The following is a 26,525-nucleotide window of genomic DNA, read 5'->3' as shown; positions in this document are numbered from 1 at the left end:
AGCACTACAAATAACGAAAACCGGTATAATTTGACTTGAGCTTTCAAATGTTACAAGCAGAATTGCTATTTTATTTCTTAGTCAAAAGTTATTCGGGTTCAAATATTGCACTTTTCCGATTTTTTTAAAGTTTAACCGCGTTTATCTCAAAAACTATGCATTTTACGAAAACACTGTTAGAACATTTTTTGTTTAGAATGACCCAGAAAATACAATAAAATATTTTGTTTTGCGAGAAATTTCTTTATATCTGTCTTTAATATTGGGGGGAAGGGAGGGGGTCACAAGGCACCGTCGCCGTCGCGGCATTATCGAAATGCCTCCCACTTTTTCAGGTAAATATTTTCATACATGAAATGCCTCCCACATACAATCGAAATGCCTCCGTTTCGTTAATCATTTAGGCTGATATTTTGTCTATTTAATCTCTGTATAATGACACAATGTTGCCAAATCATAATTTAAATAGGTAGTATCTATCTACTTTGATTTTCCTAATTCTTAATGCAGTGTACATAAAATTTGTTTCACATAAATATTTCACAGTACGACATATTTCTTCTTAAAAAAGAAAGTTGTTACCCGACAATGTAATATCCAGATTTTCTGGGTAATTCCAATTCCGATTCTAATCTCTCCCATATTTATAATTCCATTTTATAATTCCATGAATAGGTACCTACTAATCTTTTTGTTTGTTTATATTCTCTTTTGTAAATTGTGCTAATGGGCTAAAATGTTGTATAAATACTTGAAAGTTTATTAGTTCCTGCATCAGTCAGTTCGTCGATTTCAAGATCAAATTGTGTTTAAGTCATAACATCCGAAATAATGGAATCAACGATAAATGTCAGTCAAAAGGGCAAACCTTTACTATCAATTGATGGTTTTACATTCGGTTTTCAAAAAATGTTGGCCAAAGATACAGTAAAACGGTGGACATCTACTAAATAACCTGTAAATCATTTGTGAAAACACAAGGATGTGAAAATACGATAATTGAATCAATATTAGATCATAACCACGAGAATGCTTCAAAACAAAGTGATGGTGTGGGCTGTGCTTTTTATATACCATCACTAGATGTCAAAGAAAAATTGAAACTGAATTCCAATACATCAAAATTTTCAGCAGAAACCACAGCTATCATAAAAGCATGCCAATACGCCGAAAATAAAAATCTAAAACAAATCAACATATTATCCGACTCATTATCAGTTTTAAAAAGTTTCTCTATTCAACTAGACGAAAATTTTGTTAAAGTAAATCCCTACATCAAAGAATTAAAGATACTATTATCTAATCTAACAACTATGCAGTGTAATATAGTATTCACGTGGATTAAAGCTCATATTGGACTCGAAAATAATGAATGAAAAAGATCAGTTGGCAAAAGACAGTATTTTCAGTGGCGAGGAAACATTGAATGATATTGGACTTCAAGAATGTATAACCATAAGTAAAACCAGATTACATGATAATTGGAAACTTCAATGGAATCAATACTGTATAAATTGTCCGACAAGGTATACTCTTTTACATCCGAAAATCCCGACAGATTATTGGCATAAAAATTTAGATTTTTCAAGACACGATATTGTTACTATCTCTCGACTAAAATTTTTGGACATGCCTGTTATCCAGCACACCTATATAAAATCAATATAATACAGTCGGATTGGTGCGAAAATGGCAATACAATAAGTGACTTGGATCATATATTTTTTGCATTTGACAAATATCTGACAAAAAGAAATTTGTTGAATATGCAGCTCTTGCAAGAAAACGTTTATCCCCATATAATCTGATGAACTTACTAGCTTTGAACAAACCGTCAATCTTTAGGATTCTTCTAAATTATGCTAAGTCGTGTAAATTGAATCTTTAGATTATAAAATTTGTCGTGTAAATTAATAATACCCCGTATCCCTACTTAGTATGTGGTTAGTCACCCTGAACGATCTGGGTGCGAAAAGTTTTTTTCCCTTACCTACCCTGGATTGTTTTTTTAATGGATTCGGAGATGGATTCGTAATGGTCTTGGTGTATGGTGAGGCGTCGATTTCAAGAAGTGTTGCTGGCTAAATTGCGCAGTTCCCAAAGGCCATAAAAGAAAAAAAAACACGAGAAATTGTCTGCCGAAGTTTACAATAGAAAAGCCGTAAGCTATTCAATAAAAAGCGCAGACGTGGAAGATCTCAGCGAAAAACCAATGAAGCTCATCTGTAAAGAACTTAAGAAGACAAATATAGAGACATTTATTATCAATGATATCAATAGGGCGAGACAAAATTTATATTATGCTAGTGCTAGAACGACAAATTCTTTAATTAAACTTCCCAAAAATATATCTGAATTTCATAAAGCTCTTGACTCATCTTCTATTATTACAAATAGAAATGAAAATTTTATAATTAAAAATGACAAAGATAATCAATCATATTGTTATATTAACATGTTTTTCAAATCTTCGTTTTCTTTCGACTGTTTCCAATTGGTATGTTGTTGACGGAACTTTTGAATACTGTCCTCGTTTTTTCACTCAATTGTTTTTAGTATACATGGCTTGAAAAATGGACATTATAATCCTCTTGTCTGTTGTTTACTTCAAGATAAAAAGTCATCTTCATATTATCTCGCTTTTAAATATATCATAGAAGAATGTTTTAAAATTAATTGTCCTGTATCCCTAAAGTAATAACTTCAGACTTTGAAATTTCCATTCATAATGGTATTCGTATGGCATTTCCTGAAGCAGATCTTCTTGGATGTCGTTTTCATTTGGGGCAGGCATGGTATAGAAAGGTTCAAGCACTGGGGTTGGCTCCAGAATACCAGAAAAAAGGTGTTGACTCAACCGAAATTACGCATTTTTTTATTTATATTTTTGGTCTTTCATTCTTACATCCTAATGATGTTAACAATTTTTTTTTGCAGATTTGGCAGAAATTAAACCAGTCGATGAAAGAGTCACCCAGTTTTGTGATTATCTTGTTGATAATTACATATCTGAAAATTCAACATTTCCTCCACATCTTTGGGCTGAACACTCTTCATCCTTACAAAAAACCACAAACCCATGCGAAAGTTTTCATTCCAAGTATAAATTCGTCTTTGTACTGCCCTCATCCTAACATTAATAATTTTATTGATATACATAATTTTACAATTTCAAATACATACCTATTAAAATGAATTCTGTTTCGACACCAAAAAAAATTGTTGCGGAAAGGCAGCAAAAATAAATTTTCTAAATGAAAAAATTTTAGAATTAAGAGAATGAAAACCCGACGGGCCGCATATGAAATGCCTCCCGAAAAAGGGTCCTGTGAAAAAGGGTTTTACCTGTCGCTAAAATGGTCACATACGAATTGCCTCCCAAGCTTTAAATAAATTACATGCTTCTAATCTTTATGTGAAGGTGAGACGTTGCCACATCTTATTAAATTACAAAATTGTTAAATTACAAAATATTTTTCCTAAATTTATATGATATTTCTTTGACAAATTCTAATCTATTTATTTTACATTCTCTTAATTCTAAAATTTTTTCATTTAGAAAATTTATTTTTGCTGCCTTTCCGCAACAATTTTTTTGGTGTCGAAACAGAATTCATTTTAATAGGTATGTATTTGAAATTGTAAAATTATATACCTATATCAATAAAATTATTAATGTTATGATGAGGGCAGTACAAAGACGAATTATACTTGGAATGAAAACTTTCGCATGGGTTTGTGGTTCTTTTTAAGCATGAAGAGTGTTCAGCTCAAAGATGTGGAGGAAATGTTGAATCACAAAACTGGGTGACTCTTTCATCGACTGGTTTAATTTCTGCCAAATCTGCAAAAAAAATCGTTAACATCATCAGGATGTAAGAATAAAAGATCAAAAATATAAATAAGAAAATGCGTAATTTCGGTTGAGTCAACACCTTTTTTCTGGTATTCTGGAGCCAACCCCAGTGCTTGAACCTTTCTATACCATGCCTGACCCAAATGAAAACGACATCAAAGAAGATCTGCTTCAGGAAATGCCATACGAATACCATTATGAATGGAAATTTCAAAGTCTGAAGTTATTACTTTAGGGATACAGGACAATTAATTTTAAAATATTTTTCTATGATATATTTAAAAGCGAGATATTATGAAGATGACTTTTTATCTTGAAGTAAACAAGAGACAAGAGGATTATAATGTCCATTTTTCAAGCCATGTATACTAAAAACAATTGAGTGAAAAAACGAGGACAGTATTCAAAAGTTCCGTCAACAACATACCAATTGGAAAGAGTCGAAAGAAAACGAAGATTTGAAAAACATGTTAATATAACAATATGATTGATTATCTTTGTCATTTTTAATTATAAAATTTTCATTTCTATTTGTAATAATAGAAGATGAGTCAAGAGCTTTATGAAATTCAGATATATTTTTGGGAAGTTTAATTAAAGAATTTGTCGTTCTAGCACTAGCATAATATAAATTTTGTCTCGCCCTATTGATATCATTGATAATAAATGTCTCTATATTTGTCTTCTTAAGTTTTTTACAGATGAGCTTCATTGGTTTATCGCTGAGATCTTCCACGGCTGCGCTTTTTATTGAATTGCTTACGGCTTTTCTATTGTAAACTTCGGCAGACAACTTCTCGTGTTTTTTTTTTCTTTTATGGCCTTTGGGAACTGCGCCCATTTAGCCAGCAACACTTCTTGAAATCGACGCCTCACCATACACCAAGACCATTACGAATCTATCTCCCAATCCATTATAAAAACAATCCAGGGTAGGTAAGGGAAAAAAACTTTTCGCACCCAGATCGTTCAGGGTGACTAACCACATACTAAGTAGGCATACGGGGTATTATTAATTTACACGACAAATTTTATAATCTAAAGTTTCAATTTACACGACTTAGCATAATTTAGAAGAATCCTAAAGATTGACGGTTTGTTCAAAGCTAGTAAGTTCATCAGATTATATGGGATAAACGTTTTCTTGCAATAGCTGCATATTCAACAAATTTCTTTTTGTCACATATTTGTCAAATGCAAAAAAATATATGATCCATCTTACTTATTGTATTGCAATTTTCGCACAAATCCGACGGTATTATATTGATTTTATATAGATGTGCTGGATAACAGGCATGTCCAAATTTTAGTCGAGAGATAGTAACAATATCGTGTCTTGAAAAATCTAAATTTTTATGCCAATAATCTGTCGGGATTTTCGGATGTAAAAGAGTATACCTTGTCGAACAATTTATACAGTATTGATTCCATTGTAGTTTCCAGTTATCATGTAATCTGGTTTTACTTATGGTTATACATTCTTGAAGTCCAATATCATTCAATGTTTCCTCGCCACTGAAAATACTGTCTTTTGCCAACTGATCTTTTTCATTCATTATTTTCGAGTCCAATATGAGCTTTAATCCACGTGAATACTATATTACACTGCATAGTTGTTAGATTAGATAATAGTATCTTTAATTCTTTGATGTAGGGATTTACTTTAACAAAATTTTCGTCTAGTTGAATAGAGAAACTTTTTAAAACTGATAATGAGTCGGATAATATGTTGATTTGTTTTAGATTTTTATTTTCGGCGTATTGGCATGCTTTTATGATAGCTGTGGTTTCTGCTGAAAATTTTGATGTATTGGAATTCAGTTTCAATTTTTCTTTGACATCTAGTGATGGTATATAAAAAGCACATCCCACACCATCACTTTGTTTTGAAGCATTCTCGTGGTTATGATCTAATATTGATTCAATTATCGTATTTTCACATCCTTGTGTTTTCACAAATGATTTACAGGTTTTTTAGTAGATGTCCACCGTTTTACTGTATCTTTGGCCAACATTTTTTGAAAACCAAATGTAAAACCATCAATTGATAGTAAAGGTTTGCCCTTTTGACTGATAGTCCAGGAACCGAAGCTTTTCACCTCGCAATTTTTACAGAATGGATCGATTTGCTTGAAAATTTGAGAATAAGTAGCGAATAGTCCAAGGATCAAAATCTATATAATGCCGAAAGGCGCTTTTACCATGGTGGTGGTTGCCACCCCATCTCAGGGTGGAAATTTTTTATTATAATTTTGACTGCAAAAGTTGATAAAAACATTCATTTTAAGCAAAAAATGTTATATACATTTTTTTGATAAAATTAATAGTGTTCGATTTATTCGCTATCGAAAGTGTTAGTTTTAAATCGAAAAATCAATGTTTTTCGGTATTATACTCATTTACTATTCACTCAATTTTTGCCGTAGAAAGAAGTTTTGCAATCCAGTTTCTTGGGAATTAAATAAGCTACAATTTTATATTTAAATATTTTTTCGTATCTCTGATACTACTCTTTCTATTCTGAAGCAAATGACATTTTTTACCAAACTACAAAAATTCGTTATTCGCTTTTAACTACATTTTTTTAAAAACTAATCATTCTAAGCCAGTCAAACTTTTGGAATCTATTAATAATACATAAATACAGAAGAACAAATAAGGCCGATGACTAAGAACACCGCTAACTTACATTATTATGCCTCCAATTGGATATCTCCTTTTTTTTTCAAAAAAATATAATGATTTTTTAACCGTAACTTTTTTATTTTTTATCCTAGAAAGTTTGTTAAAAAAGAATTTTGTAGGTTTTTACAGGACCTACATGGTTGTTAATATTATATCATTTTAAAATCCTCATTCGCAAAAAGAGGTGACTTTGAAAGGGTTGATAAAGGTGGTTTTTGCATGTTATTACAAGTTTTAATTTTCAATAGCTTACTCAATTTTGGCCGTAGAAAAATTTTTTGCAAACCAAGTTCTTGGGAATTAAATAAGCTACAATTTTATATTTAAAAATTTTTTCGTATCTCTGATGCTAATCTTTCTAGTCTGAAGAAATCGGCATTTTTTACCAAACTACAAAAATTCGTTATTCGCTTTTAACTCATTTTTTTTAAACTTATCATTCTAAGCCGGTCAAACCTCTTGAACGTATTAACAATACATAAATTAAGAAAACCAAATAAGGTTAATGACCAATTTTAATTAGGGTGGAGAGTAGGGGTAAGTTTATGATCACTTTTTCGCTGAAAAAAATAGGGACTGACATTCTTTTTACTATAAGTCACTTAATTTTTGAGCTATGGGCTATTTTTTTCATTTCTGGAGATAGAAATTTTTAAGTACTTTAAATTAGCTTGAACAAGTTATCCTCGAAAAATGCATAGTTTTCCCGTCTTTTGACTTTGAATCTACAATATTTAGCATTTTACGAAGAAGAGCTAGCATATAATAAAGTATAGCTCAATTACTATTGATCTTAAAGCAAATTATAAAAAACGGTTTTGTTTATTTTTTCAAAAGCTACATTTTTGTTAAGCAAATTTGTTTTTATAGAACGAAAACTTTTTGAGTTATTAGCAGAAAACTGATTAAAAACAATGATTTTTCCGATTTAAACCAACACTTTCGATAGCGAATAAATCGAAAACTATTACTTTTATCAAAAAAATGTATAGAACGTTTTTTGCTTAGAATGAATGTGTTTACCAACTTTTGCTGTCAAAATAAAATAAAAAATTTCCACCCCCGAGATGGGGTGGCAACCACCCCCATGGTAAAAGCGCCTTTCGGCCTCATATAGATTTTGATCCTTGGACTATCCACTACTTATTCTCAAATTTTCAAGCAAATCGATCCATTCTGTAAAAACTGCGAGGTGTTGTCCTATTTTAAGCTTCATTACTTGGACTATGACATTTATCGTTGATTCCATTATTTCGGATGTTATGACTTAAACACAATTTGATCTTGAATTCGACGAACTGACTGATGCAGGAACTAATAAACTTTCAAGTATTTATACAACATTTTAGCCCATTAGCACAATTTACAAAAGAGAATATAAACAAACAAAAAGATTAGTAGGTCCTTCCTATTCATGGAATTATAAAATGGAATTATAAATATGGGAGAGATTAGAATCGGAATTGGAATTACCCAGAAAAGCTGGATATTAGATTGTCGGGTAACAACTTTCTTTTTTAAGAAGAAATATGTCGTACTGTGAAATATTTATGTGAAACAAATTTTATTTACACTGCATTAAGAATTAGAAAAATCAAAATAGATAGATACTACCTATTTAAATTATGATTTGGCAACATTGTGTCATTATACAGAGATTAAATAGACAAAATATCAGCCTAAATGATTAACGAAACGGAGGCATTTCGATTGTACCTGGGAGGCATTTCATGTATGAAAATATTTACCTGAAAAAGTGGGAGGCATATTGATAACGCCGGCCTTCCGGCAAAATTCAGTTCTTCATTGTTCAAGGTCTCAGGTAAAAGAATCCGAACATAGTTGCCGGTCCTCAGGTTTTGCATGCTGAAATTCTTCCAGGGCTCCTTCTAGGAACCGTTTTATTAAATTCTCAATTAAAAAAAATTAGTTTAATGTTAAAAATAAGGATAGTTTTATCATAGAGTAGATGATTAATTAGAATTGAATAAAAAACTAGAATTTTTGGGAAAAGGATATTTTTTTGTTTTCACAAATTCAGTGTTTGTTAATTATTACTATTATCATATTTGTAATAAGTGCAAAAAGTCCCTCAAAATTTAAAATATGATCAAAATTTCTCAATTGGAATCCGAGATAAAGAAACTTACATTATTTTGTAAGGTAACATAAAGTTCAATTCAACATTTTTGAACGCTTGAATGTTTAGTTTCCCCTTAACATCATCCATCTTATTTTAATTTCAGCCTCAACAGAAAAAATAATTATCTATTTGTTTCAAATTTGTGAAAAATTATAAGCTTTTCGAATATATAAAAAGATTTTTATTACGGATAATATGTTTAAATTTATTCTAAATGTTTATAAACTTATAAACCAATAATTTTGCATTAGGGTTTTCGACTAAAATATATATTTTTTATATTTTTTTTAATATATTATTATATTGATAGTATAAGAAGTCTTCTTATTACTTTTGGTACCCGCTGAATAAACTTATCTTTATTATTTTCTGTCTTATTCTATAACAAAATCTCTGGGATATTCAACTAAAATAACTTTTAAATTAATTGATGGATTGGTCTAAAATTTTTAGGGCTTGTTAGGTACCCCAATACCTTATTTTGGATGAAATACTGAAGCTCTATGTTAAGTTTAGTAATTATCGTTATTAAAAAATAACGATTTTGCCTTATTTTGCAGTTTGCGAAGCAAAAAATTGACTTTTTGACTTTTAAAAATCTCCATTTGAAGCTTTTTCAACGTTTTAAATGCTTTTTTACGGATAATTATCTTGATAGTATAAGAAGTCGTCTTCATACATTTGGTACCCGCTGAATTGACTTAATTATCTTCATTATTTTCTGTCTTATGCTATTACAAAATCTCTGGGATATACAACTAAAATAACTTTTAAATTATTTGATGGATCGGTCTCAAATTTTGAGGGTTTTTTAAGTATTTATCCTTATTTTGGATGAAATACTCAAGCTCTATGTTAAGCCTTATTTTGCAGTTTGCGAAACAAAAAATTGACTTTTTAACTTTTAAAAATCGCCATTTGAAGCTTTTTCAATGTTCTAAAAAATCAAATTTTGTAATTTTATTTCAACTTTTTATCTGTTAATGAGGTGTAAAAAAATAGAAACTATCACGGTTTTTGCAATAGATTGTTAATTAATTAAAAACGGCTCCGAACTATGGAAGGAAACTGGTAGCTTTTCTTCACATAGGTTTACAATAACTAAAAAGTGGTGAAAGTAAATTATTCATAGTCCTTTAAAAATTCTTACTTCTCTGGACTATAATATAATCTAATATATTATAAGATATTATATATCTAAGATATTATCTTCTAGCTGTTTATTGTGCGTGCTTGTGCATACCAAAATAACATTTGTCTTTTATAAGACATAAGGAAGTACATACAGTGAGGACGTCTGAGTTGGAACAAATTAATTATCTCGAGAACGGGCGAATTTCGAGAAAAATCCTGAGACCGATTGATTTTTATTTTTAAATAATAACTTTTTGGTATTTATATCATGCTAGTGATGTCATCCATCTGGGCGTGATGACGTAATCGATGATTTTTTTAAAGGAGAGTAGGGGTTTTGTGATAGCTTATTTGAAAGGTTATTTAATTCTCTACCCAGTAATATAAACGTTAACATAAATATTTATACACGGTGTCCAAAAATTGTTTTTTCATTAAATGAATTAATTTAATACATAATTAATATATTTGAGTGCTGTCAGAAAACAGAAATAAATGTTTATTTGACAAATAAACATTGTTTATAGCTTAAATGTTAAAACTGCTACCCACCTGCCTTTTAGCAGTTTGAACATTGAATTTAAGCGAAAAGCAATGTTTATTTGTGAAATAAACATTATTATCTGTTTTTATGACAGCAGTAAAATGAATTTTGAATTAAATAAATTACTTACGTTCTTCTTTTTGTGTAAATAATTTTAATACATTTTTTTTTATTGTACACCCTATATAAATAATGATGTTAATGTTTATATTACTGCATAGAAAATTAAATTACCTTTTAAATGAGCTATGCTATCACACCACCCCTACTTTCATTTAAAAAAATCATCGATTACGGCATCACGCCCAGATGGATGACGTCACTAGTATGATATATATGCCAAAAAGTCATAATAAAAAATTTAAAAGCGACTTGTCTCAGGATTTCTTTCCAAATTCTCCCATCCTCGAGATAATGAATTTATTCCAACTCAAACGTCCTCACTGTACCTATAAATATAAATATGAACAGTTGCAACTTTTGTCGGTAACGATATTTTTTTATATAAAATGGAATATCAGTATTAACTGTTGAAATGGAATGGAATGATGTGGAATATCAATGATTGTTGACATTGTCCTTTAAAATGAGGTTTAAGCATACAGTGTGACATATCAGATTTATTTTTAAACCTAAGAAATGTCTATAGATATCAGATAATATCCCTTTTTATAAACTATATTTTATATGAATTTAATTTTTATAATAATAATTTTATTTTTTTAGGCTTCCATTACATCGCCTATAGAGTCTGGAGGAAAATCTGTATTGGTATCTATCCGTGTAACTAATTCATCTATTAATCAACTGACTCTACAAACTGACGAAAGCTATTCTTTGTATATTTCGGAAACTAACTATGGATTAATCGAGGTTTTAATTATATCCAACAATTTCTTTGGAGCGCGTCATGGTCTCCAAACTTTAAGTCAAATAATTATCTTTGATAACTTAAGAAACGAGTTACAGATGCCAATGTAAGTTAAAATATTATTTTACTACAAAAACAAAAATTTATGCTCGCGCAAAAACATAGACGTGTACACAAGCCCACGCCATCTCAGATTATAAGTAGTATGTTAGATATTATATTATATTGTTTTCTATTACAGGGATGCAAGTATAACAGACAAGCCAAATTTTCCGCATAGAGGAATTTTATTAGATACTTCCAGAAACTTTGTTAATGTAGATACAATTAAAAAAACCATAAAAGCAATGGGCGCTTCAAAACTGAACACATTTCATTGGCACATTACTGATTCCCACAGCTTTCCCTATGTATCACGATCTCATCCAGAATTATCCAAGTTAGGCGCATATAGTCCCTCAAAAACATACACTGCTAAAGATATTAAAGAAATCGTACATTACGGAAAAATCAGGGGAGTTAAAATCATTCCAGAATTTGATGCTCCAGCTCACGTTGGGGAGGGATGGCAGGATAGTGGGTTTGTAGTGTGCCTAAATGCTCAGCCATGGCAAAATTATTGCGTAGAACCACCATGTGGACAATTTGATCCTACACAAGATAAGTTATATGATGTTATTGAAGGTAAGCTATTAAAAAAATAAACGAAAACTTATATTTGTTAAGTTAAATTTTGCCATAAAAATATACAATTTACTATAAAATATTATTGTAATATACACTTGATCTCAGCATTTGAAATTTAAAACTTAAATTTCAGACCTTTATGGTGACATGCTGGCCCAATTTGAACCAGAATTATTTCATATGGGCGGAGATGAGGTTGCCTTTCAATGTTGGAAAAGCACGCCAAAAATCGTTGAGTGGATTAAAAGTAAAAATTGGGAAACCACAACGGATGAAGGCTATTTCAAATTATGGGAGTACTTTCAAAATAATGCATTGGAGAGACTTTATAAAAAAGCAGGTAATTTATCAAAAGTATTATGTATTACAGTTGAGTCCCTGAATGTTTACCCGTGAGTCATCATTTAAAGCATACGAAATAAGTCGATGATAAGTCTGAAATTGAAATTTACTAAACGCAACAGCAAGTCACTAAGGCATAATGCACAAGAAGCGAATCGTCATAGACGCGTATTAGATGCGACGTACGAAAATCATACGCTTTCGTGCTGCTCACTTGTGTCTTTATGGAATACTGTACACGAAGCGTAAGCGGCGCAGAATCGTCAACGCAGACAAGCTTCAAGCCGCCAGGCGGACAACGATCAACGATGTCAGTCGCTTGTAGTACGCTTGAGTGTTAGAACATTTTTTTGACGGAATTTTATGAGAATGGCTGATCAAATATTAAAATTTGTCCAACTGATTGAAAATTATCAGTGTTTAGATAATAATACCCAAACAAGAGTACTCCAGAAAAATGTGTGGAATTTAGAGTCATCTTCCGACAACTCTTCTGTTGTAATTTTTGTAGATATAGGGATGCACCTATATTTTCCTCTGTTTCATTTTTTTTGCGGTGGCGAAGATAATTTAACAAAAGTAAGTCCTCTTCATCACTTAACATCTTTGCAACTACTGTAAAAGCATGGAAAACCTTAAAACAAGACGATCACATGCCGCTTGCAAATCGAATCGTTTGCGGATTTTAAGCTGTACAGGAATCGTCGCTGCATGACGAAACTTATACGCGCCTATGACGATACGCTTCGTGTGCAGAATGCTTTACTGTCACTTGCTATTGCGTTTAGTAAATTTCAATTTTCGACTTATCATAGACTTATTTCGTATGCTTTAAATGATGACGCACGGGTAAAGATTCAGGGACTCAACTGTATAATTTTTGGAATGACTTTCTTTTTTTATTTTAATCTTAAACACTGGGTACTGTAGCATCTGAAGGTCAAAAGTTAACCAGTAAGTATCTGATTTGTTTTTTTTTTTGTTTTATACTGTTGCATCTTCCTCACATGTTGACCTTTCTCCAACCTCAGTATTGGCTGTAGGGCTGACCTTGCAGCGATAGTACGGTTCAGCTGGGAGTTTTGCTGTTGATAGTTTACTAACTTTAATTTATCACATCCGCGCATGCCATTTATATAATTTCAACCCAGTGTCGGGCTACGTCGTTTCCATCTTTGTCGGTGAGTCACAAATCATCGAGGGTACACCGATGAGGACATTTAAGAATATATTCCCTATTTTGTATTTCTTTAAGGTGCCACAATTCACATCATCTTGGTCTATTTCCCCCATTTTGCCCTGTTTCATTTTAAAAGAGATACAGCCTTTCTTATCCTATTCATAGTTTTCCACATTTTAATTAGATTTTGGCCGATCTGTTGAACATGGGAAAGAGGAGAATACTCGGTCGGATCATCTAGTACTGTACCAAGAAGATCTTTTCTGGATTTTAGTCGCTTTTGTTATATTCGAGCTCTACATAAAGCACGGTGCTCGTCTGCTATTTGTTTAATTTTCTCTATGTGCAGCATATCTGCCTACATGTTGAGGGATCTGTAAAACCCGCTGCTTTATATGATTCGAGAGTGTCGTCAGTTTCATGTACCCCGTTACTACCCTGCATATATCATTCAGCGCAGCATCAACTTGTTTGATGTGGGCAGATCTTTCCAAAACTGGGCACGTATATTCAGCGGTTGAAAAGCTCAATGTCTGTGCCGTTGCCCTTAAGACGCCAGGACATGCACCCCATTTACTTTCCGTTAGCTTTCTGGGTATGCTGTTTCTAGTTGTTACTTTACCTCTCGTTTTTATACACACGACCGGTGAGTCACCAGTCCAGACTTACTTCAAGATACCTAGGCTGCATTTGTGTTCTAATGTATTACCATTCCACGCAATTGTACCAGTTTCCGTTTACTTTCCTCTGCGAAGCTGTTTTGGACTCTCCACCTACTAACTTTGCCCTCCAGCTTGACGAAAAACGTCTGTTATACGCAAGAAATATACGCAAGCCATATATGGCCTTACCTAGATGGTGGTCGTTGAAACTTTCGTAAAATAAAAGCAAGTGCGAGGACTTGACCAGTTCAAGATTTTCCTGGTCTCATTTCGCCTTGTTGTGAGATGAGATGATTGTCAACATGTTTTCCTATTCTGGCCAGGATGGGTCTCTCGTAAAGTTTGAAAAAGTGACACAACACTTTTCAAAAAGACCTATTTCACAAAGTGAAAAAGGCCTTTTTCACAAAGTGAAAAAGGTCTATAGCTACTGTGATTTTCTGGGTCCTTTCGTGGTTTTAACAAGGCAGATTTTGCATCACGTGTTATAGAGTTGCAAGATCTATTTTTTTGCTCCTTGGTCTAGATACTTTATTTTTGTTCTTTGCATATATCATCCACACCTGCAGCTTCTTTAACTTTTTCATACCGTTGTGAAGTTCTTTTAGTGTAAGAGGAATTCCTAGGTGGTTTGTCTGCTAATTCAGTCTTTTTCTCCCAGGGAAGCGTATTGGTCCCGGTCCTATATCTCCTTTATACATGTGATCTACCAGTTTCGATAACTACTGTTTAGCTACCTTTGCCGACGACACCGCAATATTAGCAGTAGGTAAATATAACGTAGAAACAGCCAATATAATAAACTGCAAAATGCGATGAGCAAATTCCAAAAATGGACTAAGACGTGGAAAATTACATTGAATGAGAGCAAATCAGTACATGTTGATTTCAGTAACAAAAAAATTCTCTACGCACCAATAAAAATTAATGGATAAGACATTCCTTATGCTAACACAGCCAAATACCTGGGCTTAACCCTAGACAATAAGCTTCGCTGGAAAGCACATGTAAAGAAAAAGAAAGAAGAATTAAATATCAAATATAAAAAATTTTACTGGCTACTGGGAAGATACTCAGGGTTGTCAACGTATAACATGCGTTATACGATAGATGCTAATCTACAAACAAGTTATAAAACCAGTATGGACGTATAATATCCAACTATGAGGATGTACAAAAAAGACAAACTTGAAAATAATACACTTTTCAAAACAAAGTATTAAGGGGCATAGTTAATGGACCCTGGTACATCCGTAATGACGACCTTCACAAGGATCGACGAATGGAGCCCGTCGACAAAGAAATCAGAAAAGACGCACAAAGTCATGAAAAAAGACTTCTTCTCCACGAAAATATTGAGGCCATCCAGCTCCTGGACAACTCAAACCAGAAAGGAAGACGAGGACCAAACCTCACGAGTTGGTGTAGTGCGACAAAGCTAATAGCGGAGCATTGCGCGACTAGTGTGCAAGCAACGTTTTGGTGCAGTGCGTGATAAAGTGAAAAGCAGCGCTTTGTGTGATAGTGCAAAAAGTGCCCCAGTAAAAATAAAGACAACTAAGAAGACATCAAAGGGTGACTCTTAGATATTAAGTAGTTAGTAAGATTGGATAGATAAAAAGTTACTCATTGGTCAAAGACCAGATTGTAGCACTTAGCAAATAAAAAAAAAGTCTTTTTCTAGTGTTTGGGCCTGTGTATCGGTTCTCAGTTCTTCCATTCACAAAGAGTTGAGTAGCGTCTTTAGCTACTGAGATTTTCTGGGTCCTTTCCTAGTTTTAATAAGGCCTTAGACTTTAGATTTTATTCACAATTTTGAAATTTCGCAAACTTTACAGCACGTGTTATAGAGTTTTTTTGCTCCTTAGGCCGAAACAGGTTTCTCAATACTGTTCTGAAGCTATTTCCTTATGGTATATTTTTCAATGTAATATTTTAGTTAGAAATAAGCCACAATTTGAGTTTGCAATTACGGTTATTTAACGTTTCGATTTTACAAGACCTGCAAAGACTCATGAGTAAAATAGTAAGGTGTAGTAGGGAGTACGGACTCTCTCTCAATATCAAAAAGACGAAATTTATGAAAATTATTAAAAACAACCATAATACTAACGAAATCTTGATAGTAGAGGACCAGCAGATCGAAAGAGTAAAAAAGTACACTTACCTAGGAACACTTATAACAGAAAATAATGACTACACTACAGAAATAAAAGTCAGAATCGAAAAAGCACGTTCTAATTTTATAAAAATGAAAAAGGTCCTATGTAGCAGAGATTTAACATTAGCTCTTAAAGTACGCCTAACACAATGTACTATATTATGGAGTGGAACCATGGACGTTAAATGAGACGACTTAACGCCTTTGAAATGTGGACCTATAGAAGAATTATTAGGGTTTCCTGGATAGATAGAGTTACGAACAATGAAATACTGAGAAGAATAGGTAAAGAGAAGGAAGTTGAACTTACAATTAAAGAAAGAAAGCTACAGTATCTCGGACATGTGATGCGGGGCGAGAAGTATGGCATCCTACGACTCATAATGCAAGGATAGATAGATGGCAAACGAAGCATCAGAAGAAGAATTTCATAGCTCAAGAACCTGAGAGAATGGTTTGGATGTAGCTCAAAACAACTATTTAGAGCTACTGCCTCAAAAATTAAAATACTTATGATGATTGCCAACCTCCGTAGCGGAGATGGCACCTGAAGAAGAAGATTCGATTTCCATTTCCGAAATCGTTAAAAATTATGATTAATTTCCAACGAAAATAGTAAATTGCATATGATGCCACAAGAAAATAGCGTTAGAACAATATCTGCTCTTTATTTATATTAATTTATTATAGGTTTATGTCTGGGTTATCCCGCTTTTTTACTTTCCGTTATAACATATTGTACTAAATATTCTTTTAAAATACCTTTAATTCGATTATTTGTGTGAATTATATTTTAGTGGAGTCACTGAAGGTGAATATGAGCTATTACCTCCGATTTCGTTGAACCTCCATAGATTTGCATGAAGAATGGTGAGTAGTTAGAGGATATCTCAAGGAACAAAGGTGACATGGTGCCAACTTGCGTTTTTACCCTGGGGGTGGATGCCACCCCTTCTCGGGGGTGAAAATTATTTTATTAAAAATAACCCCATAATTCGATAGAGGGACAAATTTCAAGCAAAATTTGTTATACAGTAGACTCGCGATTATCCGAATCTCGGTCATCCGAGCCCCTCGGTTAACCGAGGCAAAAGTAATAACAGGTGAGTTACAATTTTCAACCTTGACGCAACATCGCCGATTCAAAATCAAAAAGAGGAATAAAGCTTATGCAAAATCAAAGACTTTTTTAAACAGTAATATTGATAAGGTAAATGTTTTTATCTTTTATAGACAGTACTGTATTAATTTTGTCATTAAAATATCCACAGTTATGATTATTTACGTGTTTTTCTATCAATATAACCAATCTCAGTGTTAACCGAGTTTTTCCGTATCCGAGGTAGTCACGGTCCCAGTTACCTCGGATAATCGCGAGTCTACGTATAAAGTTATTAAAATACATCAAAACTTTTTAAGTTATTAAAGATCAAAGATTTTAATTTTTCTTGAGAAAAATGCATGTTTTTAACCAATTTTTCATCAATAACTCAAAAAGTTTAAGTTTTTACAAAAAAGTTATTATTATCAAAATTGAAGCTAATACAAAAGTGAAATAAACCTCTTAATAGAGAAACCTTTTAATGTTAACTAAAAGTGAGTTATGAGTAATTGAATGTATATTTTTTTCGGCGAGTAAAAAACGCTAAGTATTCAAGCTGAAATAACGGGACATTGATGCATTTTATAACATGAACTTATTAAACATTTGGCAAAGTACTTAAAAATATCTATCGAATGAGCCTCGAACATGTTAATAGCGTTAAAATTTATGCTCCAAAATTTTTTCAAAATTTATCTTTTAAAAATTTTTCCAAAAAATGTTATTTTTTTTAATAACTCAGTTCGTGTTTACGATATCAGGTTCATCTAAAAACTGTTTAAAAGTTAATTCCAAGTGCTCTTTAATAACGTTAAACCTAATCTTTTAAACCCCCTTACTTTTTTAAAAATAAAAGGTTAAATGGCCTCGGTTGCATGGTTCCCACAGCAAAATTTAAGATTTAAACGTTTCTATCGCGGTTATTTTTTACCCTATAGAAATAGTAAAACAGGTAAAATATTTGGCACAGAAAAAACCAAAATTTGGTTATATATAATTTTTTACGTATAGAGTATTTTTGGAGTATTATCAAAAGAATATGAGAATTACAAAAATTTTAAAAATTATGATTTTTTTAAATTATATCTTTTTTTTCAAAAATATGCATTCTAAACCGGTCAAAATTATCGAAAACATTAATTATGCTAATATAAAGAAGTTCTTGTAAGGATTACTATAAATTTTAATTTTTGTGGGAATGGCGTATGTTTAATTTTTCACTTTTTCCTAAAAAATTCGAAACGGTTCTTTTATTTTCATTATAACTTAATTAATTTTGACGCTATTACCTTGTTCTGAAGCTCATTTGATAGGTATTCCGAAGTAATTTGACAAATGTTTAGCAGGAATATTTTATACATTGCATCGTTTTCCCGTTATTTAATCTTGAATACTTAGATTTGAGTAGTCGTCGAAAAAAATACACATTCAATTGCCAATAACTCACTTTGAACTAACATTAGTTTAGTTCTTTATGTGAGGGGTATATTCAATTTTTTATTATCTTCAATTTCAGTAAGAACAACTTTTTGTAAAAGCTTATAGTTTTTGATTTATACGTGAAAAACCGATTTAAAACATGCATTTTTTTTAAGAAAAAATAGAATTTTTGGTCTTTAATAACTCAAAAACTGATGATTTATTTTAATAACTTTTTATAACAAATTTTTGCTTAGAATTTGTCCCTCTATCGATTTATGGTATTATTTTTAATAAAATAGATTTCACCCCAGAAAAGGGGTGGCATCCACCCCCAGGGTAAAAGCGCAAGTTGGCATCATATCACCTTTGTTCTTTGAGGTATCCTCTAATTACTCACCAAATTTCATGAAAATCGATGGAGGTTCAACGAAATCGGAGGTGAAAACCTTCAGTGACTGCACTGTATCAGCTTCATAACAAATTGGAAACTGAGTATTGATAAAAATGTAAATCTATAAGTATAAGTTTAGGTACATCGGATAACATAATATTTTTGTATTTACTTACCTTTCCTAAAAGAAATTATACTTATTATTAACAAATCCCACTTACTTTCATTCATTTTGTCGAACTTACATTTTAATTTCACAGATTTAAAGAAATATTTTCTTTTAGGTAAAAAAATTCCAGCCATTATGTGGACGAGTCATTTGACAGAACCTCAAAATTTAAGGATTTTACCGAAAGAAAAATATATAATACAAGTTTGGACTTTGGGCAACGATTCACAAATTAAAAACTTATTAGAAAAAGGGTACAACATAATTCTAAGTAATTACGATGCTTTGTACTTCGATTGTGGATTTGCTGGCTGGGTTCAAGATGGAAATAACTGGTGTTCTCCTTATATTGGTTGGCAGAAAGTATATGAAAATAAGCCTGAAAAATTAGCAGGTAATAAATATTTATTGTTGCGCTAATTTCCCTAACAATTAAAAACAAGGGATTGGACTTCGTAAGTCGTAGGTTTTCACCCACTTGAGTGAATTTTTCTATATTTCAGTCGAGGCAACTAATTTATAAATAAAGCCAGTTCAAGAGATTTAATCAGTAGTGAAATTAAAACCTCAACTAACTATTTGAACTGGTCTTGTCAATACGAGTTTATTGATATATTAGACCTGGATCGCGAGTACCAAAAAAAAGTTGATTAATAGCAAGCTGAAAATTTGTTAATAGCTTAACGGTATCTAGTCGGACAAACTTTGATGTACGGGAACACTGGAACAGGGAAAGTTTTAATTGTGGAACAGTTTAAAAATTTGGAACGTCAGATTACGAAAACGTCCCATGTATTTTGTCGGACGGAACATCCAATTTGTTACCCTTTCATTAAACTCTCATGCAAAAATCAGACTGCTACTACTTACCAGCACGACTCCTGTCATTTGACATGTTCTTCGTGTTTCACTCATTAAAATGTTTAGTTGGTGATAAACACCAATCTGATTTTTGCATGAGAGTTTAATGAAATGGTAACAAATCCATTGGAAGTTGTGTCCGACAAAATACAAGGAACGTTTTCGTAGGCTTACGTTCCAAATTTTTAACATGTCCCACAATTAAAACTTCCCCTGTTCCAGTGTTCCCATATATCAAAGGGTGTCCGACTAGACACCGTTACGCTATTTACAAATTTTCAACTTGCTATTAATGAACTTTTTTTTGGTACGCGGGATCCAGGTCTATATCATATATCTAGTCTTGAGATATTTTTGAAATAATTCCAGTCACAACGTTTTATCCAGAAGTGATAACCGGAAGTGATATCCAAACCGGAAGTACATATACAGTTTCTTCTTATTAAGACGGGTCGAATGATATATCATAGGTATATCTCATTTAAAATATCATCATCATAAGTGGCTCGACAATCCCTTTTTGGATCTTGGCCTGCTTACAAAGAAGTCGCCACTCCTGTCGATTCCTGGCAACTTCCCTCCATCTTCTGACCCCTAGACTCTTTAGGTCTTCTTCCACATCATCCATCCATCTTCTTCGTGGTCTTCCTCTACTTCTTGTGCCCTCTGGTTTTGAAAATGTTAATCTCTTAGTATATTTGTGATCTGACATCCTAGCAATGTGTCCAGTCCATCTAAGTCTCTGCACTTTAACGAATTTCACAATATCTGGATCGGTGTATAACTGATACAGTTCGAAGTTGTATCTTCGACGCCATAGCCCATTTTCATTTACTGCTCCAAAAATCTTTCTAAGAATTTTTTTCTCAAAAATACCAAGAAGTCTTTCATCACTTTGAGATAGGGTCCACGTTTCAGCTCCATATTTATTATAACCGGTCTTATTAAGGTCTTGTATACATTGAGCTTTACTGCACGTTTTATATTTTTATTTTTTAAATGTTTATGGAGACCGTGAAAAGTTCTGTTTGCTATTGCTATGCGTATTTTTATTTCATCGCTTGTCGTGTGTATTGAGTTTACTAGCGATCCAAGATATGTGAATTCCTTGACTTGCTCAAAGGTCTGATTGTTAATTTGAATTCTCTGTTGGATATTTCGGGAGGTTTTAGAAACCAACATATATTTGGTTTTTTTCCTCGTTTACCACAAGTCCTAATTCACTTGCCGCGTCCGCAAGCCTTGTAAAATACTGCACCATATCTCTCATACTTCTGCCCACTATAACTATATCGTCAGCGAATGCGAGAATTTGCGTCGATCTATTAAAAATAGTTCCATTCATTCTAATATTTAATTGTCTGACTGCATTTTCCAAGGTAATATTAAAGAGGAGACACGCCAGCGCGTCTCCCTGTCTTAGACCATTATTAACGTCAAAGAATGTAGAGTTTTCTCCTTGAATTCTAACGCACGAGCTTACGTTTTGCATTGTTAGTTAGGTCAACTTAACTAACTTAGGTTGGATCCCAAAATCTAGCTCTGCATTATATAATGCACTTCTTTTAACACTGTCACAGGCTGCTTTGAAGTCGACGAAGAGATGGTGGGTATCTATGTTATATTCTAGTGACTTTTCTAGAATCTGCCTATGTGCTTGAATTTGATGAATAGTTGACTTTCCAGCAGTAAATCCGCATTGGTATTGACCTACAATGTCCTTTGTAAAATGTTTAAGTCTTTCAAACAATACATTGCCGAAGATTTTATATGCAGATACAAACAAAGTAATGCCTCTATAGTTCTTACAATCCAGTTGATCACCTTTTTTTATGCAACGGACATATTACTCCCTTTAGACACTCTTCTGGTACCAGTTCGTTCTGCCATATAAGAACTATCAGTTTATGGATTGCTGCAAAAAGTTGATCACCACCTTTTTTAAACATTTCCGAACAGATTTCGTCGATTCCTGGGGCCTTATTGTCTCTGAGTTTTAGGACGGCATTTTACACTTCTTCTCTTGTTGGGTCTTCACTGTGAAGTTGATGATGTAGATCTTGTAGATTTTCTATGTTGTAACCTCCTTCAATATCGTTTATATTTAGATGTTCGCTGAAATGTTGTGCCCATCTGTTAAGAACTGAGTTTTTGTCGTGTAGAATTTCACCGTTAGTGTCTCTACAAATTTTTAATCGTGGTTTAAATTCTCGACGGCTATTATTTAAGGATTTGTAGTATTTTCTTGTTTCATTTTTATCAAATAAACTTTGTATCTCATTGAGAGTGTTCTGTTCGTATTCCCTCTTCTTACGTCGATGGATACGTTTTTCCTCTCTTCTAAGACGTCTATATTCTTCTTTTTTTCTCCGTGTACAACCTGCGTCGATGGTTTTTTGATATGCTACATTCTTTTTATTTGTGGCCATTTCACACTCATGATCAAACCAATGATTTCGTTTTTCTGACCTGGTTTTGCCCTATATTTGAACCGATTTCTGTAACACAATATCTCTTATATTTGCCCATAGTTGGTTAATGTCTTCTTCTAAGTTTTCTGTCCTTATTTGATCTTCTATTTGCTGTCTGTATACATTTGCTATGTCGGGATCTTTCAGTTTATTAATGTCGATTTTTTCTTTCCTTTTCCCGATCTCCTTTTTTAAATTGGATATTTTTTCTGTAAATCGTGCTTTAACCAAATAGTGATCACTATCTATATTTGCTCCTCTAAAAGACCTAACATCTAATAAGTTAGAGCAGTGTCTGGCATCAATTATTATATGATCTATTTGGTTAATAGTTTCATTATCAGGAGATTTCCAAGTTCCCTTATGTATATCTCTATGGGGAAATCGTGTCCCAGCTATTACCATATTCTTTGACATCGCAAAGTTTATGATTCTGAGACCGTTATCATTAGAGTCTACGTGTAAGCTCTCTTTTCCGATGGTGGAACGTTTTCGTAGTCTTACGTGCCAAATTTTTAACATGTCCCACAATTAAAACTTCCCCTGTTCCAGTGTTCCCATATATCAAAGGGTGTCCGACTAGACACTGTTACGCGATTAACAAATTTTCAACTTGCTATTAACCAACTTTTTTTTTGGTACGCGGGATCCAGGTCTATATCATATATCTAGTCTTGAGATATTTTTTAAATACTTCCAGTCACAACGTCTTATCCAGAAGTGATAATCGGAAGTGATATCAAAACCGGAAGTACATATACAGTTTCTTCTTATTAAGACGGGTCTAATGATATATCCTAGGTATATCTCATTTAAAATATACAAAATAATAAAATTATATCACTTCCGGTTGTAACTCCACCATTAGTCTCAACTGAAATTATTTACCCTTACTGTCTTGCTCTACACAATATACTGTTACTTGACACCTTATTACGGACGGACAGACGTAGACGAACGTGGTAATTCAATGTTTTTATATTTTTTTTACGTATTTAGTGCTGCAGATTGCAGTTGTTAGCACGCAAAAAAATTGGAAAGAAAAATTCTTTGAGGAGAACCTTTTATTGACGAAGTAACCAAAAATTTTATTATAAATGTAGGTGAAGATTCTAGTTCCGAAACTGAAAAAGGAGACAGCAATTTTGATTCTGACTAATTTCTTAAGTGGGTGTATTTATATTTATTCCCAGATAATATTTCATGAACTCCAAATTGTTATTTGTTCTTTCTTCAAATAAAATAATTATTTATTCGCTCCGTGCGTGACCAAGGTGGTACATGAAACGATGCCTGCGTGAGTAGCGGTGAACTATGACAATATTGGCGCTTACGTGTCATTATTTGTATAACATATTTTATCAAAAATGTTTAAAAAAAGGTTGCGTAAGTATTTAATTGTGCTAATAATAGCCAAAAAGGAAGCGTAATTTCTATAGATCTCCAAGAATTACAAATAAATTAGAGAGAAGATTTAAACTCAAAAGACAAATTCACACCAAATAATGTCACTATAAAAATCACCAGATCCATCTTCTTTCTTGGTTGAACATATCGGCCTTCGACGGTAATCCAGTAATCAGTATCGGACAACTTATAAGACTAATAACCGTTTTGTAGATGTTATATTTACTATAAATTTCACAATCGCTAAAATTAACTTGCATATTAATCTATTTTAGGAAATAAAGTTAGTCAAGTGCTTGGAGCTGAAGCAGCTCTGTGGACAGAACAGGCTGACTCCGCATCAGTAGATACTCGTTTATGGCCAAGAGCGGCAGCCATGGCTGAAGTACTCTGGTCTAATCCCGCAACTGGTTGGAAAGAAGCGGAGCATCGATTTTTGGTACACAGGGAAAGACTTGTATCCCTTGGAATAGATGCTGACGCAATAGAACCTGAATGGTGCCTGCAGAACCCAGAACAATGTAGAATAGGTGCCGCTTTTAATAGTCCAAAAATTGAACTTTAAAATGTATTGTTCGTATTATTAATAAAATAATTATTGTGAAATATTGTTGAAATTTGAATCTTATTTTCTTTTTCCATATCTCACCAATACTATATTGCTTACATAAAAAATGGTATAATAATATTAAATGAGAAGACCAGGAAGTTATTTGTTGAAAGAGGTATTTTTTAACTAATAGATCGTTGTTTTTAATATTAAAACTCCTTCTTCTTCCTGCTTCCTTAATAGGCTCGCGCCTTTTCCATCTTCGGATGCCTCATCATCACCATCACATATCCAGGTTGTCACCCCATCTCTTCCTTGGCCGTGCTATACTCCTTCAGCCGTTTGGTGATCTATCTCGTGCTATCTTTACCAGTATTCGTTCTCCCATTCTGCTTATATGGCTATACTCCTCTGGCTATACCATTATTTTTTTCATTTCAGTGTCCAGCCATTTATATTCTCTATATTACAGCGTTGCCTGGGGTCTATGCTACGTTGTCTATCCCATAATGATTTTCCTGTGATATCTCGGACTATTTTCATTTCACACGTTTGCATCAGTCTTTTTGTCCTTGTGGTGCCAGGTCTTGTTTCTGTAGTGTAAGTCATAATTGGCCTAATTACTGTCCTATAGATCTTGGGCTTTGTTTCTGTCCGTAGATGTGTGTTGCACCAGATAGTGTATTTAAGACATCCTGCTATTCTGTTGGCTTTTTTTACTTGTTGGGAAACTTCCGCTCCTGTGTCTCCATAACTGTGCATTAGCACTCCCAGGTAGCTGATACTCCTTTTTTGCTGGAATATTTTGTTGTCCACTTCCAGCTTGCACCTTGTTGGATCTTTAGAGATTACCATACTTTTTGTTTTCTTTGGTGATATTATCATGTTGAACTTTCTTGCTGTTATATGTACTACAATTGATATAAAAGCCTCTGAAGGTCATCTTCACTCTCTGCAATAAGTATGGCATCATCTGCATAGCATACTACAGTCGAACCCGCTTATTGGAATAGCCTTCGTGCCAATCCAAAGTATTCCTATAACTGGGATATTCTAATAACCGATCATTGGTCGCTAGTAGAAACGTTTCGGGACCTCAAATTTCTATTCCTTAAACCGGGATATTCCTTTAAGAGGTATTCTAATAAGCGGGTTTGACTAGGGAGAACTTCTTTGCCCATTCTGTACCCTATACTCAGGTTTTTGAATTTATAAATAATTGAATCTATGATGAGGTTAAACAGCATCGGGCTCAATGAGTCTCATTGACGTATGCCTCTTTCCACTGGTATCGGATGTGTTAGTTTTTTATTAATTCTGGCCTGTATGTTATTCCTGCTGTATATGTTAAAGATAGCCTTGATAATATCTGACGGTATGTTTCGTTTATAAAACAGGTGGATTACGTCATTCAGCTCTACACGGTCGAATGCCTTTTGTAGATCTATGAAGCAACAATAAGCCGGGATGTTGTATTCTAGTGATTTTTTCCATGACTTGCCTGACGACAAAAACTGCATCGTTACAAGATCGTAAAGATCTAAAGCCTTGTTTTTCATCAGCTAGATCTATTTCGTTGATGATTTTGGTGGTTATGACTTTTGTGGTCAATTTCAGAGCGGTACTAAGAAGCAGGTTTATTCCTCTGTAGCTTTCGGGTATTTTAACACTTTTCGATATTGCGAAATATAAAGGTACTTACTTTACTCTTGAGCGAAATTCATAGTTTTTAACATACCTCGTACACTATTGATACAATTTGATATCTGATGATTGGATCTTAGGTTTTAGACAATGGAGAGCATTTTATAAAGAATAATTTTTTTTCGTAAAGTTAATAATAAAAAAGTTTTCCATATGGTTCCCTCTTAGTGGAACCTATTGTAT

General features: G+C 32.9%; 2 protein-coding genes across 8 annotated transcripts in view; one reads left to right on the top strand and one right to left on the bottom strand.

The window, feature by feature from the left end:
* The window catches only part of LOC126888032 (chitooligosaccharidolytic beta-N-acetylglucosaminidase), a 359,195-nt gene extending 334,501 nt beyond the window's left edge, over window positions 1-24,694 (top strand). For all 7 annotated transcript variants that reach the window (XM_050656045.1, XM_050656044.1, XM_050656040.1 and 4 more), the window contains exons 4-8: window positions 11,089-11,339; window positions 11,475-11,917; window positions 12,054-12,260; window positions 19,465-19,743; window positions 24,364-24,694. In XM_050656045.1, coding sequence (XP_050512002.1) covers window positions 11,089-11,339; window positions 11,475-11,917; window positions 12,054-12,260; window positions 19,465-19,743; window positions 24,364-24,653 — 1,470 coding nt within the window. In that variant the 3' untranslated portion in view covers window positions 24,654-24,694. The remainder of the gene's footprint in view (window positions 1-11,088; window positions 11,340-11,474; window positions 11,918-12,053; window positions 12,261-19,464; window positions 19,744-24,363) is intronic.
* Window positions 24,695-25,070: 376 nt separating this feature from the next.
* LOC126888582 (uncharacterized) lies at window positions 25,071-25,523 on the bottom strand. Its single transcript, XM_050656933.1, has one exon. The coding sequence runs from the start codon at window positions 25,521-25,523 to the stop codon at window positions 25,071-25,073; it is 453 nt and encodes a 150-aa protein (XP_050512890.1).
* Between the last annotated feature and the right edge of the window lie 1,002 nt (window positions 25,524-26,525).

The sequence above is a fragment of the Diabrotica virgifera genome, chromosome 7 (assembly GCF_917563875.1).
Source record: "Diabrotica virgifera virgifera chromosome 7, PGI_DIABVI_V3a".
Lineage (NCBI taxonomy): Eukaryota > Metazoa > Arthropoda > Insecta > Coleoptera > Chrysomelidae > Diabrotica > Diabrotica virgifera.
The sequence above is the reverse complement of the archived record's forward strand: the minus strand, read 5'-3'. Positions and strand labels throughout refer to the sequence as shown.

Excerpts from the sequence above, each read along its gene's own strand:
- LOC126888582 (XM_050656933.1), bottom strand. The coding sequence starts at position 25,523 with ATGATAATATCACCAAAGAAAACAAAAAGTATGGTAATCTCTAAAGAT.